Below are 19,729 nucleotides of genomic sequence, written 5' to 3'. Positions count from 1 at the left end.
GATTTACAGGTGTTTTACAGTTGTTTGGTCATTGTGGTGTCCAGCATTTGGCGGATCAGAGGCGTGGTTTTTGTCCCTGAACTGCGGAAACAGGCTCATGTTCATGATCCCAAAAGCTGACAGCAGCGGATCAGAGACCAGCACAGACATATAGCAGAGACACTGTCTACACAGGACCGAGGAGATGGGAGACAGAGCGGGGACCAGGTGAGACAAAGTTCGGCTGTTTCATTTGTGCTGTTGAAGAAGAGAAAGAAGACACACACTCTGTGGACTGGTGAGGAGCAAAGGGGAACTATCCAAGCTTCTTTAGGACATCTGCTGTCTGTCGCCGACAGTAGCCAATGTGCAAAGAAAGTACTGAAATAGACTTCTACATATGGTCTATATTAAACATCTGACCTGATTCACATGACTGTGGAATCTGGATGACTGAAAGTTTCAGTTTTCTTAAAGTAAATATCAATCGATAGTAATGTCGAATTGACGAATGGATCCCATAGAGTACTAATAATTTAAAGCGTCAAACTGCCTCAAAATGGAAACGTTTTGAAAAGAGTCTGGCGTAACATCCGTACGTATCAGGATGCAGCCGCCGCTTCTGCTCCTCGATAACAAAACTATGACGTGACGGCACTGAGTCACATATTTGAGCGTAACAGTTACACTTATTTCCAATATGTTCCCGAATTTGTGCTCATTATTATTATTTTTGCGTCTTCCAGCAGTGGTTGGCACAGAGGTGTCAGGGGAACACCAGGGGTCCTTCACGGGGTCCCGGGGCGTACCCAGCAAAAAGGGGACTCATTTGTTATCACCATATTTCCATAAGCAACACAATGACAGTATGTAAGATTATTTTGGTCATGAGTTTCACACACTTTCTGTAAGTAAACATCTAAAAGCAAAAATCTTAAGCTGTGGGCATCAGTGGTTTAATTTGTGTCTGTAAAGAGGTCCTTGATGTGAAAAAAAAAACTGAGAATCGCTATTCTATTGGGAGGAAAATATCAACTGTTCGATTTCACTCATCTTCCTGTTCCCTGATAGAAGAGTAACTATGGAGCTGCTCTGGTGTCTACAGTGTTGCATTGTGCTAAACAACAGAAGAGTATTGGACTCTGAAATAAACAGCAGTGTTTGTAGCATTTGACCTATTTTTGAGGAAGACTTACTTTATTTTGAATAGAATTATTAATGTAAAAGTCTCAAATATAAGAACAATGATTACATGAAAACAAGGTTTCCGTTATCCAGTAATGGGAAAATCTGATTTCTGTCTGTCTCTATATGCATCCTTTCCATACTGTTGCCAAACACTTTTACAATAACAATCTGAGCCTGTCCACTTTTAATGGATATACATTGACGGTACATAAAAAAACCCACTGATGCCTGGATTACATTGCAGCCTGTGGCTGCTGGCTACAGAGCTCTGGCTCAATACTGGACCAGTTTCAAAAATTGTGTTCCCATTTGTGACATTGACACAAAACCATGGGAAAATAGAGACCACAGAAAATGTTTGACCGGAAGTTTTCCCACTGAAATCTTTCATGGATAGGATAGGATACTTTGAGGATAGTCTCATAGTAAGATTTTTTGTTTTAAAACAATGGAGTGGTTCCCTTAAGTAGAGTGAAAGAGGCTTTGCTTGCTGTAGTCAGTCCTCCTATCTAGTGTTAAAGTTTTAATAAAAACTATGATAATTTTGCACTGACACTGTGTTGTGGCTCGACAAGGACATGTTTGGTACCATTTCTTGTGTAATGTAAAAATTGGATATTTTTAGCATTAGAAATAAGAAGAAGTGGAACTGATGAGGTTTGCAGAAAAGGGTGTTTTTAAACAGAGACGCAACATTGTTTTCTACTCCACTCAACTACACAAAAGTACTTAGTTGTCACAGTCAGCAGCTTCCTGACTCTTTTGGATAGCTTTAGAAAAGATAGCTACCTTTAATAAGCTACCAGGACTTGAACAAGAAGAATAATGCATGGAAACCCATTGCTTAGGAAATGAACTATACTTTGTGACACGTCACTATTGTGACGTGAGAAAATAACTGTCCAATCAGAGCTGTGTATATAAAATACCATCTCAACATTAAACTTTGCAAAAGTGTCAGTCTGGAGAGAAGCAAGCGAGAGCCAGTGTCTTTGAGTCCTCATGTGTGAACAGGAGGTCTGAGTCTGCAGCTGTGGCAAGAGTGTAAGAGTATGAACATCTAAATAACAGTGTGGGTGAGTCAAGCAGCTGTGCTGACCTCAGTAGCTCTGTACTCAGTTGATGGGAAGGGTTTTACTGAAAATGTTTTATTATGATTAGATGTGTTTTTGCCTTTAGGATAAAGGGTTGACAGGAAGGGGTCCACATTTCCTGTGTTAAGAAAGTAAAGGACATTTTTGTTGTTAATCAGGATGTGCATTTGTTTTCGTTCCTCAGAATGTAAACGCAGCACATTCCTGCACAGGGACATGCTTGTGTTCTTAAAACTGCAGTGGTGTGCATAAACTCGCTAAAGCTAACTGGCCTGAATGGTCTTGACAAGAACTCTACTTGGAGACCGGTCCAGTGTTTTTCTGCAATCATGTTTTCATTTTGGTCATACACACTGACTCCGAAGGTTGGCTAATTAATCACAATGGTCACAAAATAATTCCTGGCATAGACATTGCTGGAATAGACTGGCCACATTTCCTGGAATACACTTCACATACACTTCACACTCTTCCTGTTCAGCTTCAGTGGAGAAGCCACACTCTTTTCTCTCTGTTTTGCTTTGGACAGACTTTTAGTATCAGTTGTACTTGAATTATAAGCAGAGGTTCCCCCACATAACTAAATTATTGAAATAGCCACTATTATACTATAGCTTAGCCCTCAGTGTACTCCATACACTGAGTAACACACTAACGTGATACTGATGTTTGTTATCTAAGTCTCAGTAAGACAGTGAATGCATGAACTTCCCTAAGTGTTCCTTTAACACTGAATTAGCAAGATAAATATTGGCGGAAATAGATGAATGGGATGTCTGATCTTAACTGTTAAGACAAACAAAGAAATGCCCCTAATCAAACCGGACAAGGGTGCATTAACTGTGCACAGAGATGAGGGGCTTCATGTATAAAAGACTGCCCAGCTTTCATACTGAGAGATGACTCAGTCACACAGAAATCTCCACATGTATAAAACTGTGTGCACGCCAGGTCTTGCACGCCTGTACTTTATACATCGCAATCAACTTGAAATTGAGTGGATACACCACTTACTCTGCCTTGGCTCCTCTCAAAAATGAATGAGAAATGACTATAAATAAGCCCCTCCTGTCACTCACTGTAACAATGGCTAGTCCTGCTACAAAGCAACCAAAAAAGAAAAAGACTTTTTAGAGATGGGTGCTTGTATCTGTTTCCCAAGTGGCTTTTTACTCATTTATTTGACACCCTCATATATCGTTATATAGTTATGTTATGGAGGATGGGAAAATGTTACTTTTCTCCAGTGTTGGGGCAACTTTAAATTGGAAATGACGATGCTAGTTGGGTTTTGGCCGTTCTGTTGCTAAACATGATCGAGCTATTATGGTGTGTCAGTGAACATAACTAACTATGGTTTTTCATTGACTTTTTCATAGAGAGAGCACAGCAACTGGAGCGGAAGCGTATGTTGAAACACTTGGCAAGTTTCAGTACTTTGTAGTTTGGTGTCTCCACAGTTAGCAGCAAAGTCTGTGCATTCTCACGTCGTCAGTTATTTATCAGCGGACTTCTGCGTCTCATTATGGCTCTCTGTCTACAGTACTCTGAGTTAGGTCATTGTCATTGGTTGCTTTGACACATTTTTCAGTCTGGATTTCGACCACAGTACTCTACTGAGACTGCTCTTGGTCTTGTTTTGAATGATATTTGTTTGGATATTGACTTTGCCATAATCTTAGTGCCAGTGGGAATTCTTTACTTAAATAAAAGTGCAGCCATGTAAAAATACTCCATTACAAGTGGAAGTCCTGTGTTTAAAACCCTACTGTAAAAGTACAGAAGTACTATCAGCATCATGCCATCAACAGGAAAAGTAGCGGTTGTTTGAGTATAGAGTAATTGAAAGTATCTAGATCAGTTCTGTTTGTCTACAGTTGGTGTCAGTTATGTGCCACATTTGGTTCCAGTTCACCAATAAAATCCAAAAAAAGAAAATGGTCAGTGTGTGTGTCGGACTAACTCAAGCGAGCCCAGCTAACACATGGCAAATGTCTTTCAAGGGTTGATATAATCAGTGCTTCTACTTTTTAAACTGCAGGTGTTTCGTGCATTGCTTGAATAATGTTGGAGGACATTTTCAAACAGAACATTGCATTGAATTTTTTTAGTTGAAAGTGCACACATTTCAAATCTAACGGGTATATACTCAGCTGCCTCAGCCCAGGTTACTATTCTAGCAATGTTAAATGAATCCCAAGTTTGAGTTTCAGGTACACTCTGATAACAATGCATGCTCTCTCCATCCTTCTGCAGAGTCTTTAAGAAGTCCAGCCCCAACAGCAAGGTAGGATATGTGTGTGAGAAGGGCTTCTTATTATTGTTTCAATCATCTCCTGTTGTAGATTATCCTAATCACTCCATTTTTCTTTCTGCCTGTCTCTTTCCACAGCTCACAGTTTATCTACCAAAGCGAGACTTTGTTGATCACTTAAACCACGTAGATCCAGTAGGTGAGTCTAAACGCACACACATGCAAACATGCGGACGAACACACACACACACACACACACACACACAAGATCCTTGAATCGTTGAGGAACACACAGTCTAATCCAGACAGTGACTGACTAAAGTCTGACTATTCAGTGCACCAATAATGTGTTATGACGTGTTTGGTTTAATAATGCAGCTTCTGAATTGGGGGGCAAATATTATACACATTGCACGAAGACTGTTTTTTCCGTAATGTGTGTGTGTGTGCGTGTGCGTGTGCACGTCTGTTCTCTAGATGGAGTGCTCCTTGTGGACCCAGAATATCTGAAAGATCGAAAAGGTAAGAAAACTTGTATCTAGATATAAAGTAAGTAGACAAAGTAGCAGGCTGCCTGAATGACCAGTTGATCATCCATTTAATCAACGTCTTCTTCCATCCTCAGTGTTCGTAACTCTGACTTGTGCATTTCGTTACGGTCGGGAGGACCTGGATGTCCTGGGCCTTTCCTTCCGGAAGGATCTGTACGTCAACACTGTCCAGGCCTTCCCTCCTCTGCAGGAGGAGAAGAAGCCTCTTAGCCACCTGCAGGAGAGGCTGCTGAAGAAGCTGGGTCAGCATGCCTACCCCTTCAGCTTCACTGTAAGACTTACCATAGACTGGGATACCCAGCCCTTCATCTCATCATTAACTCTACTGTAAACTGAGGTTACAGCCAAATAGATATCTTCAGATGACCATAATGTTGTGCCAGTCAGAGTTTGCACAAACAGGCAGAAAAGAAAAGTAAAAAGAACAAGATTTTAAAAGGTGGGGGTATCTGTGTTACTCTGTTGACAGAAATAATTTATAGCAAGTAAAAGTGTATATAAAATTGATGTATATTGTGTTCCTTTCAGCCATAGTCATGGCAATGTTATCACATTATCCTGTTGAAAGAGGCCACAGCCAGGGAATAGGGTATACATGGTCTGCAACAATGCTTAGGTAGGTGGTATGTGTCAAAGTAACGTCCTCATAGATGGCAGGACCCAAGGTTTACCAGCAGCCCCAAAGCATCACACTGTCTCTGCTGGCTTGCCTTCTTCCTATAGTGCATCCTGGTATCATGTGTTCACCAGGTAAGTGACGCACACGCACCCGGCCATCCACGTGATATAGAAGAAAATGTGATTCATCAGACCAGGCTGCCTTCTTCCATTGCTCCATGATCCAGTTCTGATGCCCCCATGCCCATTGTTGGCGCTTTCAGTGGAGGACAGGGGTCAGCATGGGCACCCTGACTGTGCAGCCCCATATGCAACAAATTGCAATGCACGGTGTATTCTGACACATTCTTTCTACCAGAACCAGCATTAACTTCTTTAGCAATTTGAATAGCTCGTCTGTCGGATTGGACCACCTGGGGCAGCCTTCGCACCCACGTGCATCAATGAGCCTTGGTCACCCATGACCCTGTCTCTGGTTCACTGGTTGTCCTTTCTTGGACCACTTTTGATACATACTGACCACTGCAGACCAGAAACACCCCATAAGAGCTGCGGTTTTGGAGGTGCCCAGTTGTCTAGCCGTCACAATTTGGCCCTCGTCAAACTCGCTCAAATCCTTGTGCTTGCCCATTTTTCCTCCTTCTACCACGTCAACTTTGTGGACAGAATGTTAATTTGTTGCCTAATATATCCCAGGTACCATGATGATGACATTAACAGTGTTTTTCACTTTACCTGTCAGTGGTCATAATGTTATGCCTGATACGTGTATGTTATACAGGGTATAATATTACTAAGCAGTGTCGTGACAGGAATAATGAAGTATAAAGTAGCTCACATATAGGCTCTTACCCATTTTGCTTAAGTGAAGTGACACGACTGTTCAGCATTTAATACCATTGTCCCCTCCAAGCTTGTCATCAAACTCAGAGACATAGGGCTCTACGCTGCCATTTTTGAATGAATCCTGAACTTCTTGATGGGCAGATCCCAGGCTGTGGATAGGCACCACCACATCCTGACTCTCAGCACAGGGCTGTGTGCTCACCCCTTCTTTATACTCAATGTTCAGGCACAACTGTGGCCCACAGCTCCAACGACGTCATCAAGTTTGCCGATGACACGACTGTCATTGGCCTGATCACGATGATGAGAGGCAGACAGAATGGAAGCCGGGACCCTGACCCGGGATCTTGACAGGACAACCTCCCCCTCAATGTCAGTGGGACTAGGGTTGAGGGAGTAATTAGCTTCCGGTTCCTCAAGGGGTCCTCAAGTTCCACATCAACGAGGAGCTGTCTTGGACCCACCACACCAACACCAGTGAGACAATGCCTCTTCTTCCTCCACAGGCTGAGGAGGCTCAACAGAGACTCCAGGGATGGGTCGCACCAACTGGTCTTTACTAAATCTGGTCCCAATCTCGGGACCCACCGGCTGTAGTCTGACAACTATTTAGCCTCTGGGGATAACGGCCAATGTTTCAGGGCTTCTGGTGTAGCCAGTGGATATCCAGACAATAAATATCCAAGCCAAGGCTTCCTCTTCAGCATGCTGGTCTTTGTTTACAGATCAAATGGGTTCTAAAATTGCATTTGGCTAATGCGATCCATCTCTTTTGCTCTCCACACGGACTATTTACCTGTATGCAACCAAAGCCTGCTCACTGTGATTGGTCAACATTACTCAGAATACAAAAGAGAAGCCAGACTGCTTGTGATACCAAAATCTTGCCATCTTGACATCTAAGAATTTCATTGCCAATTACTGCAATTGTTGTGCATATGGCAATAAGATGCTTGAATTATAGTGTTCTGTATTTCTCCAGTATGCACCTACAGCTACAGTTTATTTTTCACTTTGTTTGTGTGTGGGTCTGTTAGATCCCACAGAACCTGCCTTGCTCAGTGACCCTCCAGCCGGGTCCAGAAGACACTGGGAAGGCATGTGGTGTGGACTATGAGCTTCGAGCGTGCTGTGCCAAGACTGTGGAGGAGAAAAGCCACCAAAGGTTCAACACATTCAGACACTTGAGACTACAACCAAGCTAACATTCCCCAAAGAGATTTAAAGTGTGGTTTTCAAAAAAACACTAGAGGATAGACATATTCTTTGACACCACCTAATATTTTGTAGCCAGGTCTCTCTCTACTGCAGTCCCTATCACTGCTAACTGTGCAGTTGACTTGTGGAGGATGTCAAGATGTTACCTCCATAAATGTATATGAATATGGATTTGCTGTGTGTATAGGAACACAGTGCATTTGGTGATCAGGAAAGTTCAGTATGCTCCAGAGAAGCCAGGTCCACAACCAATGGCAGAGACCAGTCGCAGCTTCCTGATGTCCGATAGAGCTCTACACCTAGAGGCCTCACTGGATAAGGAGGTAGTACAAATACACACTTTGATGTCCTGTTTGATGACATGAATGCACACATTGCTAAGTCTCTGTCTCTCTCTAGCTGTACTACCATGGTGAGCCCATCAGTGTCAATGTCCAGGTAACCAACAACTCCACCAAGACTGTCAAGCGGGTGAAGATATCAGGTAACTCCACCTGTCCTTACACACTGACATTCTTCAACAACTGGAAGAAACTTTGCACCACTTAGGACAACTGATAACTGTTATTGAGTGCTACAGTTAAAGTAAGAATTGCAAGTGTTCCATTTTGCATCAACTGTAATTAGACCCAGAGCTGACATACATCTTAGAGCTTTAAAAAAAAAAGCACTAAAGTAATTCTCCTCTCTTTCTCTCAGTTCGTCAGTACGCTGATATCTGTCTTTTCTCCACGGCTCAGTATAAGTGTCCGGTTGCCCAGGTTGAAGCAGAGTGAGTTCCTCTTCTATGATATTATCCTTCTCCTCACCAATGGTTCATTTGAAACCAAGTTTTCAAGGGTTGGACACCATGAAGATATGTAATAATGCTGATGAAGTTGTACATCCACAAGAATTATGGGCATACTCTGACTGATACTGAATTTTTGAGGCAGACACAGATGTCAGTATATGAGAGTTTAAAATATCTGACAAGAATATGTTGTCCGATATAAGGTTTTTTTTTTTAGATAGACACATAACAGAAACAATTCTGATATAGATCCCCTAGTTCTGCATTTCTCTACTGCAGTTTCTTAGTAGAATGCACACATATTCCAGTATATGCAAGATTGTAATTTTGACATATCAGCCTAAATATTATTAAAGAGGGTTCCACAGGGATTGACTTTAGGCCATGTGCTCTTAACAATATATAGGGCTGTCAAAAGTGGCCAAAAATTATGACCGATTATTCCTTCCGAAAAAAAACGTCGAACCTTTCAAATTTGAAAACTACTTATGTTGGTATATTCAAGATCAACATGAAAAGTTCTACATAGCTACACATCACAAAACAAACAAATACAAACTAAAAGCTGACTATAGATGTATTATACAAGCAACTATATAAAATAGTATATATATATATAAATTAAAAAGGAAATGAGAGTGGAAAAGAGTAATATTGTATGATAAATCACACAGTGCAAACAGTCTGGATATGGAAACCAGTGCTACATCAAGCAACGCTGGAGTTAAAGACTCTGACAGCTCTATTGCTGAGGGAGCTGCTGAGGGCCCCCACTGTGTAAGTGGGGGGGGGGGGGGGTTGTTAATGATGGATGTCAGCTTTCTGTCATAACAGTACTACAGGAATGTCCTACATTGTCCTACTCCAAAGGACCTCAGTCTTCTTAGAAGATGAGGACGACTTTGGCCCTTTCTGTACAGGGCAACAGTGTGCTAGTGGACCAGTCCAGTTTATTGTTGAGGTGGACACCCAGGTATTGGTACTCCTCCATGATGCACACTGGTGTAGTCTGTGGTGTTTTCCTGCAGAAGTCTATCACATCTCCTTTGTCTTGCTGGCCTTTATGAGCAGGTGGTTTAGTCCACACCAGTCGCAAAAAGTTAGTGACGACTCTGTATTCCAAATTGTTCCCCTGTGATACACATCCAACGATGGCTGTATCATCGGAGAACTTCTGAAGGTGGCAGGGGGGGTAAAATACAACAAGGTTCAGCTCATTTGCCTTATAATGTCCTCTGCCTTGCTGTTGAATTATTATAGATTGTTATTCTGAGTGTCTGACAACATTATTGAAAGTATCCCTGAAGAACTTGGTACATCCTTCACTGTTCTAACAATCACCACCAACTCCTAAACCCTTAATTCACCGAATCAGGAGAGAAGCATGAGAGAGAACGGACATCAGAAGAAGAGAGTAGAGCCGGAATATTTTCACATCAAACTCAGGGATTATTTATATCCGACATTATGACCACACAGATGCAAGAATGACGGACTTCAACAGATTTTCCCAGCAAAAAAAGGAATTAATTACTGGATAACGGAAACACGTGGATGTGTAACTGCCGCGGTAGTGCTGCTTTCTTCACATTCGAATATTAATTTTCACATTCAAATGTCTGTTGTTTTTCTTTATAGTTAAATTCTATATTCAAATTAGGATATTGGTTGACAGCCCTACAATCTTAACTTTACTTCACATTAATAATTGTTAATTACATTTTTTGTGCAGATTATACTATTTTATATGCAGATGCAGGCATAATTGTACATTGATTTAAATATTACCAATATATCTTACCAACCTCCTGGAGTATCAAAATTTATTATACCCCACATGTGCTATTATATCCCATGTCTTTTTTTTTCAAGTCTCATTTCCTTTTTAGTGCAAAAACTAATGGATCACTCTTAAAGTTTCCCATGTTTTCTTCCAATTTTGCTCCTCTCTTCCTGACCTTTACCCTCACCGCCAACCTCAGTGACCAGGTTTCTCCCAGCTCCACCTCTTGCCACATCTATACTCTGACCCCCATGCTGGGTACCAACAGGGAAAAGAGAGGCCTGGCCCTGGATGGAAAGCTAAAGCATGAAGATACCAATCTGGCCTCCAGCACCATGTACACACAGATATACACATGCATCTGACAGAAATCTGATTTTCTTTTTAAGCAAAAAAGCATACAGACTCATGGATATGTGTACTGATGAACATGTACATTAATTGTTTCTTTTATACCTGTTTGCATGGGCCGCAGTATGAAAGAAGGGACCAGCAAGGAGATGATGGGCATCTTGGTTTCCTACAGAGTCAAAGTCAAACTGGTGGTGTCTCTTGGAGGGTAGGTGAACACACTTGAGCTCTCCTCTGCAATGGTTTCTGGAAAATAAAAAAAACAATATAAATCTCAAAGAAGACTCCATCTTCAGAAACCTGGGTGGCTTAGGTATGCAGGAGACCAGACATATAAATTCTACGGAGGCTTAAGACTAAAACTCTTTGTGCAGTAAAAGACACAAATACGCCTCCATATTTTTATAAAGTTGTGGTGACGCACAGCTCTGTTTTATACGTAAGTCTCATTGTGAATTTGGGTTCATGTCTATGGACCTGATTTAGACTGGCACAGTTAGCTATAGATGGACATAGATACGTAGTCAATTACCTGTTTACTTTGTAAGTGTTTTGTTACAGTGTTACAATGTTTTTAAATGACATACTAAAAGAAAGCTTTTAAAAACTTTATGTACAAAGGGCCTTTAATCCACCTCCTCCTTATTATGTGAATGTGAGGTGTGAGACACTTTAAGAACCACTGTTGTGGTATTTCTAGGTTGTGCCTGCTTATGTTTCGAATAGAAGCAACCTCTATTTAAACCTTGATTGAACCCCAATTTTATAGGGTAACTCCTGGAAACACTTATAGAAGCATGTATGGAATAAAAAAGATGATTTAGCTGGTACTGCTGCATCAATTCAGATACTTCTACACAGTGATTTGACTCTGTTACAGGAGTGTGATGCTAAATCAGTGGAATACTTTTTTAACTTAATATTTTAGTCTCAGGCTACATCCACATAATTATTCATTTATGCAGTATTTAATAATCTGTTTTTATTTTAAAATTCAAAACTTTTGCTACGTTTAAGCCAAGCATCCACCCTACTCCAACGTTTTAGAACCCCTAACACAGGACAGTTTGGAAAATACTGCTGACCTTGTTTTAGTTGCAGGATTGTTGTAGTCTGGACCGGTGGGAACAGACTTTTAGAAACAATGATGCAGACACCCACATAAGCTTCCTGATTGGGTTTTATCAGGCAGGTTATTTTATGGGCTTTCTGTCTTTATGTGACAGTGAAGGCAAAAAATGAGGGAGAGAAAGAAGGCCAGGCTTTGGAATTGACCAAGGCTGGAGGCAAACACCAAACACGTTATTTCTGATGTGGTGCAAAAATGCTCGTCTGGACTGACATTTTAAAAGCCATTTGAAAATGAAAATGTATTAGCATGGATGTAGCCTTGATTCAACCTTTAATAAAGACAACAAAAAGTGCATTTTTAATGCACCATGTTGGACCATTATGACAGGGTTGGTTTAGAAATGCAGCTCTGAATTGGGGTGCACATTTTATACACATTCTAGAAAAACTGCATTTTCCCCTGAAATATGTGTGTTTGTGTGTGTGTGTGTGTGTGTGTGTGTGTGTGTGTGTGTGTGTGTGTGTGTGTGTGTGTGTGTGCATGCATGTGTGTAGGGATGTAGCAGTGGAACTCCCTTTTGTCCTCATGCATCCCAAACCTACAGACCAGCCCAGCTCCCAAGCACAGTCAAGTAGGACACCCACACACCCACACACACATACACGTTTGTACTTGCACGTTTGCACTCATTGACCTTATGCATTCCCCAGCCCCTCATCCTGTCCTTAACCATCTCACCTAAACAGTTAACAGTGGAGCGGTGTGAGCTGGGAGAATTAGAGTGTAATTTATTTACCTGACTGGTTCTTGTTTCTAGTTGCTCCAGAGGCTGATGGTCCTGTGGACTCCAACCTCATAGAGTTTGACATGAAGTAAGTGTGTGTGTGTGTGTGTGTGTGTGTGTGTGTGTGTGTGTGTGTGTGTGTGTGTGTGTGTGTTCGTTCGTGATTTGAGTCTTCTGATCATTTAGTAACCTGATTTAGTGATACAACAAAGGGTTTGAATTAGAGAAATGTCACATTTCACTGAATTAGAGAATTTAGTGTGAGAGATTAGTGTGTACACATGTTCTACAGTGAGTTAATCAAATGTTAGGTTGGCTTTAAAGATGAAAAAGTACATCATGAAGCGTCTTCTACATAGTCAGTAAGGTCCATCCAATTAAGGTTTAAATTAACAGTGATGAGTTTGTAATCAAACATTCAAAATATAACGCAGAGATGAATGGTAAATAGCATGAATGCATATGGTGTCATCTTAATCTATACAGATTTGTTCTTCTTGCAAAGGGAAATGATTTCTAAAAATAAAAATGTCATTTGTGTTAGACTATTTCACATTGTAATCAAGTAATGTTAAAGGTACCCTGTGGAGTTAAAGACCGCTAGTAGGACTACTGAGCCATGTTTTTATGAGTGGGCCCTGCATTGTTTGGATCACACATCAGATATGCGCACACACAAGCATGTGGACAAAGTGATCGACCAATGCTTCCATGCTATATTCATGCAAAGAAGCATAGCAACATGCCAGCAGGCAGGGAAGAGGACTGAAGGCTGGAAAACATTAATGTCAATATTGTATGATTTAAACTCCAAAAAAGTGTTTTTCTAAAGGAGGAAATGCATTCAGCATGTTTTTCACCCTTCATTATATATCATATAGCCCATTAAGTGGGTCCCGTTAATTTCTTATTCAGACCATACACTGTAAATAGTGCACAGGGTCTGGGTCTGAAAAGTGGAGCCAATAAGCACGTGCCTTAAATCTGCATTTCTTCAAAGTCCAAAGCCTTCAAAAATAAGTCAGATTGTATGTAAGTTAATGAGAAAATGACTCAATGACTTGATTTTTACCCTAGTGAACAGTTTCCTAATGAGTTTATGGTCTCAATCACTAGCTTCAAGTTCTTCAATACAGCATGACTTTCATTTTGTAAATTATGGTCCCGTTTAGAACAAAATGGATGATATAGGTTATGCTTATTTTTCTACCCTGTGACAGTCAGATCCAATCAGGATATAGGCATATATCCTGCATATCCTCCAAAGGTCTACCCTCTCATCAAAATATGGTCACTTCTGACTACAAAAAACCAAGATGGCCAATAGTAATGCCAAACTTAAGGCTTTAAAACGACAGTCCACGAACCAATGGGTGACCTCACAGTGGGCTTACACTTGATCCAGATATATTATAAGATAATTTCTATGACCAGAATTTTTCTTAGTCAGTACAGTCCAGTGTAGATAACTATAATCTGCATATATTTGTTTTCAAAATCTTTAGGATGTCAACATGAACACTCTAAATGAGCCTTGTGCATTTTTGCTGAAAACTAGTTGCCTATCACCAGGTGATAACATTCCTTCTCTTTTTAGTACTTCTTCTCCGGTTGATGACTTTGTGTTCGAAGACTTCGCTCGCCTGCGGTTAACAGGAATGAAGGATGAGAAGGATGAGGGTGAGCCCTTTTGTTAGCTCCTCTTTCACCTGCCGGGTTACTTGTCTGAGTGGAAGCTCATAGACAACCAACCCCAGAACCCATGAAGAAGATGATGAGCAAACAGCCAGACATGTAAAGACACCCTCCTGAATCTCGCCACATGCTTTTAATCGAACCATTTATTTTGTATGGGCTACTGGATGTGCCTCTTAAAAGAGCAGTCAGCAAATTAAGAAATCTGCTGATTGCATGCTAGTGTAAAAACAGGGGAGATGGTCACTGAACCAGGCCACTATAGTGTGAACGTAGCTGGAGTTTAACTAAGTGAGATTACAGTAGAATGTTTTCGGTTGCTGCTTGACTCTTTTCATTCTGCTGATATCAGTATTATTCATACTGCTGTGATTCAGGATTTGTATTTCTAGCAGAGGAATAAAAGTAGTATTTTCTATCGATGATAGATCAGTAGTTATCTTCAGGTATCAGTGAAAGTGTCCAGAGCAATAACAGAGAGCTCTTCTTCCTTCCTCTTTATAATGACATTTTTATATCTGGAGTGGAACAAGCTTGTATGTAAGCTATAGGAATAGTGTGAACCAACAGTGATGCCTATGTTATAATCTTTTAACATTGAACAGCTAGACAATCAACCATAACTTCACTGGACTTCTTCAACAGTGTCTTTTGTCTTGGTCTACACACATCTTTTTGAGATGTCAGTTATCATGAAAAAGATGCATCCTACAGTGTCTCAGTTCTCATCAAGTCTTTCCTGAGTCACAGTCAGTATCTCTAAACAGGCTCTTGTGTTTTTGAAGCTATAAAGATGAATGATTTTAGAATATGAAAAAGTCAGATTTCTCCCCCCATTGTTCCATGCAGATGTAAATGCGAGCTGCGTATGCTCTTTGTATGTGTAAGCTACGATAGCTATAAATCTTAATCAAACCTGACATGTATAAAATACTTTAAATTCAACATGGTTGTATGAAAATTTCACAATACTAAAACATATTACAAGAGTTAATCAATGAAATGTACAAATAATCATCAAATTTTGTAACTAAAAATGTCTTTATTTTGTTGTTGATGTTCTTTCTGTTTGTGAAAATAAACTTTTCCACCTGTCAAACAGAGGGAGATGTGATCTTGAACTGATGTAAAAGATGATGAAAACCTGTCAAATTACAAAGTTTAGAGAATAATGTTGAGCTGCATAGTACATCATTAACCACAATATTATTGAACAAGCAAAAGAAGTCCAGATTTAGGGGCTTGCAGGACAAATATAATTATGTTTTGAGAGTTGATGAGGACAGTTTGGTGTAACTGACGTTTTGAAGCAACAACAGACTTGTCAGTCATTGTGTACTTGATCTGAAAGTAAAGTGTCTTCCTCTAAGTAACATCAGGCTTCTTTCACTCAGCCCTGATCTAGGACTGTCATACAATGTATCAAGGTCCTGGACAGTCATTTCCTGGAACATGGACATTTAGTGAGTCAGCAGCTCATAACATCCATTACAGGAAAATACTGAAAATCTAACCTCACCTCAATAGTAACTAAAACTACAAATTACCCGAAAGTCAACACAAATAATGTAAAACCAAACATTGGTTCTTCACCAAATGGACTGTTGCTTTGCAGCAATAAGCTCAGTGTAGTAGTATTAGTATTAGTAGTATTTTCAACATTCTTCCTGGAACACATTTTCCGAGCTGTTGAGTGACTGATCTGGCAACCCAGGACCTTAATATACAGTACGATGGTCACAGACAGTCCAGAGTTCATCTTCACTGTGCTCAGTCAGCACTGACAGTGGAGTATTTTACAGTGTAAAATATATGACAGTAATTTCAAGGGACTGAAGTGACGCAGACCATGTTGGCCCATTGTGACGTGTTTGGTTTTGAAATGCAGCCTCTGAATTGGGGTGCAAATTTTATGCACATTCCAGAAAGACTGCATCTTTCCCTGAAATATGTGTGTGTGTGTGTGTGTGTGTGCGTGTGTGGCTAACATCCAGATATCAGCTGATGCCCTCTAACTAAAAAATGTTGGACAGTAACTTCTAATAGTCTCAAGTGCTTAGAATATGACAAAACGTAAGTTGAAGGAAATACTGAGAGCACATTTCAAGTATATGATATGTTTGCTCAAAGCTTGAGTTTGTCCCTGTCCACTCTCAATTCTTGAATCCTTGCTCTTCTTCTGTATGAGTGAGATAATCCAGACCCTGATACATTTCTTTGTAGTTATATTTAAAGTATCTTAACAAGGTCTACATTTGGCCTGCTATGCACATGAACAGGAAAAATGAAGAGGACCACCCAACAACAAAATATACCCAGAAATGCAACATACACTACTTAGAAAATCAGAGTTCTTGTATATAACATTTTTTCTTTGATGTGTCCTTTATGTTTTTTGTGATACTTCAGCATTTGTAAGAATAAAGAGGATCTATGAAAAGATTTTAAGGCTGATGGTAGAAGTGGAGAATGAGGGCAGGTACAGTCACATCAGGTATCGCATTGAAATGCTGCTCAGTGATCACTATTTCACCAGCCAACGAGTTTGCCTCTGCCCTTATGTCTGCTGCTGCTGCTGTTGCTGCTGCTGCTGCTGCTCAAGCATGACTTCACAGGTCCGTCCCAGTTCTCCCAGTTTAACCTTGGCATATTCCGCTCTGTTCAGTGCCATCTGACAGTCCTTTCTGGCTGAGTAAGTGGAGCCTTCATGAGGTTGACCTGTAGCTACCTGGGGAAAAGCCAGGAGAGTTTTGGGGTTCAGTGTCTTGCCCAAGGACACTTGGACATGCAGACTGCACAGGACAGGGACTGAGCCACCGACCTTCTGATTAGTGGATTATCGCACTATACATTTCAGGACATGCAGTCTATTTTTCATTTTAAAAATACAGTTTTCTGTCAAAACCATAGCTTTCCAGTTCAAATATATATTAAGCTGTCAAAGCTGCTGTTGTTGTAGTAGTGGTCTTCGGGGGTATTCAGCAAAAAAAAAAAACAAAAACAAAAAAAAAACCAACTAATACTATTACTGTGTGTTTGACCTGTGTGAGGTAGCGGATCTGGCCACTCAGTTCATTCTCCACGCGGTTAACGGAGCTCTGGAACTGGATCAGCTGTCTGTCCAAGAGGCTGGCATTGTGTTTGTCTTTGGAGAGTTCCAGAACTATATTACCTGACAGGGGAAGCATACAGAAGGGTGTCAGCTTTCTAAACAGACATGTTAACAATGCCAAAAATATAAACATTACATATAGATTTTGAATTTACAGAGTCAGACAAGACTGATTGCACACTAATACACACTTAAATATATTTGTGTTTGAAGGGGCAGCAAAAACAAGCTCTAAACACAAAATGTGACAGATGATCAACTTATAAAGTTGATATGATGAATGAGTTAGCAAATATTTGCCAATTTACATATCCAGCAGACACAAACAACATTAGCTCACATTTGGAGTTGGATTTTTGTCCTTGTGATGAATGTAAGTCACTCTTTTTTCACTCTGTTTTTGGTCTCCACCAACTCCTGAGAAAGACATCTAGATGTCATCTAACTGTCAAAACACTAGAATCATTTGATCCATTTTTAATATACAATTTATTAATTAGTAGAGCATCCAGAAAAAACCGCTTTTCTGATGGTCACATTCATGGCCAGATTTACATATTTTTTTTCTTCCCACTGCTTTCAATGCTGCTGTAATGCCCAAATTTCCCCGACTGGGAAATTTGGGAATTACATTATTTGGGGGCAGGGCAATTTACTTATGCTGTCTTGGTGATGTTCCCCACAACACACACCTCCAGACCTATGCTGAAAATAGCACTTTGTCACTGATTTACCGTCAATTAAGTTGGATTAAGTTGTATGAAAAAACACAACGTAAGGTTGCACAATAATGCAGGTCCTGTCTTTGTTGATATTGTTTTCAAAAGAAACCTGCAATAAAAATAAGAACAACATGTGAAAAAATGCAGTAAACCTGGGACTCTTGGGGCCCTTGGGGTGGGGGCCCCCGGGGCAACTATCTGCTTTGCTGAGTTTACTATCACGCCTTGCTCAGGTTTTAACATAAATGAATTCACGAGATGAATCCATTTGTGCTAAGAAAGAGCACGGATTCTGCTTAAAGGGCTCCAAAATTATTGGGCCCGGTCGTCTGATTAATTCTCAGCGGTTGGAGAATAAGGTTTGCATTGATGCAGTCGCTGTGCTGAAATCTGTCCTCACCGGCACACTGCAGGATCATCGCTATCTCCTTCTCGACCTCCTCCAGAGCTCTGAGACGCTCGTTAGCCATGAGTAGACAGGAAACGGCTCCAGTCAGCTGCTCTCTGAAAACAGCTTCTACTGAACATTAACACACGGTGTAGTCAGGACAACTGGGCTCGGAGTAGACAGGAGTAAATGTAAATCTGTTTCCCTATAAGGCTGAAACGTGAAGACTGAGCAGCTGAAGATGCACAACAATGAGTCCACTAATCTACGTCACGCTGTCGCACTCTAGTGACGTTCGCTTTTCAGAGAAGCAAGATGGCTACATCGGCTTGGATGCGTGGCCCATCTGCTATGCGACTAACAGAGGGGTTGGTGTCGGTTCTGAAAGAACAGCGTCCAGAGTATTTGCCTGCACTATTGACCAACTACAGAGAACATGGCGTGTTCACGACACAGGTAGAGCCGGTGCAAAGAAACGCGTTAGCTTGGAAGCTAGTTACCTGTTTGCCTGTAGTTGCTGCGGTGCAGCTGCTACAGGCTTTGTCGTTCACTGAGCTGATGTCTGGACATACAGAGGGACTGAGGCTGAGCTGTGGCTGTGCTGTTTACGTGTTTTGCCTTCAGCGTTTCTTAATACTTGTTTTTCTCCGCAGGGCGCGAGCGCCGTCGGTGCTCTCGTGGGTTTCAGCAATGCCAAACTGGGTTCGAGCAAGACCAGGTGAGAAAACGAGTGCTTCTGCTGGCATCATAGCCCAGTTATCACTAAACGGATGATACTCATTGTAACGTTGTTGTATTCTTAATGTGTAGGTTCGTGAATTTCGGAATTATATCAATGTTATCCTCGGTGTTGCCTCTCATACCGATGATAATGTTACTAATCACTAAAAACTAACGGAAAGAGTGGATGGCATACATGGGCAGATGGTAACGTTAGTAAGAACGACAGATGTCAAATGACTTTTTACACTTGTAATTGCGCCACCATTTGTCTGGTATCATTTTTTTATGAGGCGGTACTATTCTTTAAAGTTTAGCACATTTTCTTTCATAGAAAGGACTGGGTATCATATAATTTTTTTCATATAGTGGTAATATGATAGTGAAGGTTCACTACCAATACAATACCTTTTTAATACTTTACTTTGAGTATGTTCATGTATTTGGATACTGTTGAATGTGAACAACTTATCAAGGTATCTCATCACTGTCTGCCCAGGTGCTTTCTTATCAGAAATTAGCTTATGTAGAGAAATGGAAGAGAAGTCTGGATGTACACAA

The 19,729-nt window shown here is 40.8% G+C and overlaps 3 protein-coding genes across 3 annotated transcripts in view; 2 read left to right on the top strand and 1 right to left on the bottom strand.

The window, feature by feature from the left end:
• Window positions 1-120: 120 nt before the first annotated feature.
• arrb2b (arrestin, beta 2b) lies at window positions 121-15,323 on the top strand. The gene is made up of 14 exons (XM_041964922.1): window positions 121-207; window positions 4,518-4,548; window positions 4,654-4,714; window positions 4,993-5,037; window positions 5,141-5,337; window positions 7,568-7,695; window positions 7,936-8,071; window positions 8,148-8,232; window positions 8,448-8,520; window positions 10,524-10,661; window positions 10,800-10,883; window positions 12,302-12,378; window positions 12,565-12,619; window positions 14,129-15,323. The coding sequence occupies exons 1-14, from the start codon at window positions 185-187 to the stop codon at window positions 14,226-14,228; spliced, it is 1,233 nt and encodes a 410-aa protein (XP_041820856.1). The 5' UTR covers window positions 121-184; the 3' UTR covers window positions 14,229-15,323.
• On the bottom strand, window positions 15,252-18,698 carry med11 (mediator complex subunit 11). Its single transcript, XM_041964936.1, has 3 exons — window positions 18,461-18,698; window positions 17,268-17,398; window positions 15,252-16,954 (listed from the first exon to the last, which is right to left on the bottom strand). Exons 1-3 carry the CDS (start codon window positions 18,528-18,530, stop codon window positions 16,784-16,786), a joined length of 372 nt encoding a protein of 123 aa, XP_041820870.1. The 5' UTR covers window positions 18,531-18,698; the 3' UTR covers window positions 15,252-16,783.
• A 65-nt stretch (window positions 18,699-18,763) lies between these two features.
• The window catches only part of pelp1 (proline, glutamate and leucine rich protein 1), a 16,315-nt gene continuing 15,349 nt past the window's right edge, over window positions 18,764-19,729 (top strand). Inside the window, exons 1-2 of the mRNA XM_041964897.1 lie at window positions 18,764-18,904; window positions 19,102-19,166. Coding sequence (XP_041820831.1) covers window positions 18,764-18,904; window positions 19,102-19,166 — 206 coding nt within the window. The remainder of the gene's footprint in view (window positions 18,905-19,101; window positions 19,167-19,729) is intronic.

Source organism: Chelmon rostratus, chromosome 23 (genome assembly GCF_017976325.1).
Source record: "Chelmon rostratus isolate fCheRos1 chromosome 23, fCheRos1.pri, whole genome shotgun sequence".
Classification (NCBI taxonomy): Eukaryota; Metazoa; Chordata; class Actinopteri; order Chaetodontiformes; family Chaetodontidae; genus Chelmon; species Chelmon rostratus.
This window is presented reverse-complemented; position numbering and strand designations above follow the sequence as displayed.

Excerpts from the sequence above, each read along its gene's own strand:
- arrb2b (XM_041964922.1), top strand. The coding sequence starts at position 185 with ATGGGAGACAGAGCGGGGACCAG. Across the intron at positions 5,338-7,567 it reads CCTACCCCTTCAGCTTCACT|ATCCCACAGAACCTGCCTTG; the intron begins GTAAGACTTACC and ends TGGGTCTGTTAG. Across the intron at positions 12,379-12,564 it reads CAGCTCCCAAGCACAGTCAA|TTGCTCCAGAGGCTGATGGT; the intron begins GTAGGACACCCA and ends TCTTGTTTCTAG.
- med11 (XM_041964936.1), bottom strand. The coding sequence starts at position 18,530 with ATGGCTAACGAGCGTCTCAGAGCTCTGGAGGAGGTCGAGAAGGAGATA. Across the intron at positions 17,399-18,460 it reads GATGATCCTGCAGTGTGCCG|GTAATATAGTTCTGGAACTC; the intron begins GTGAGGACAGAT and ends TTCCCCTGTCAG. Across the intron at positions 16,955-17,267 it reads AGATCCGCTACCTCACACAG|GTAGCTACAGGTCAACCTCA; the intron begins GTCAAACACACA and ends GCTTTTCCCCAG.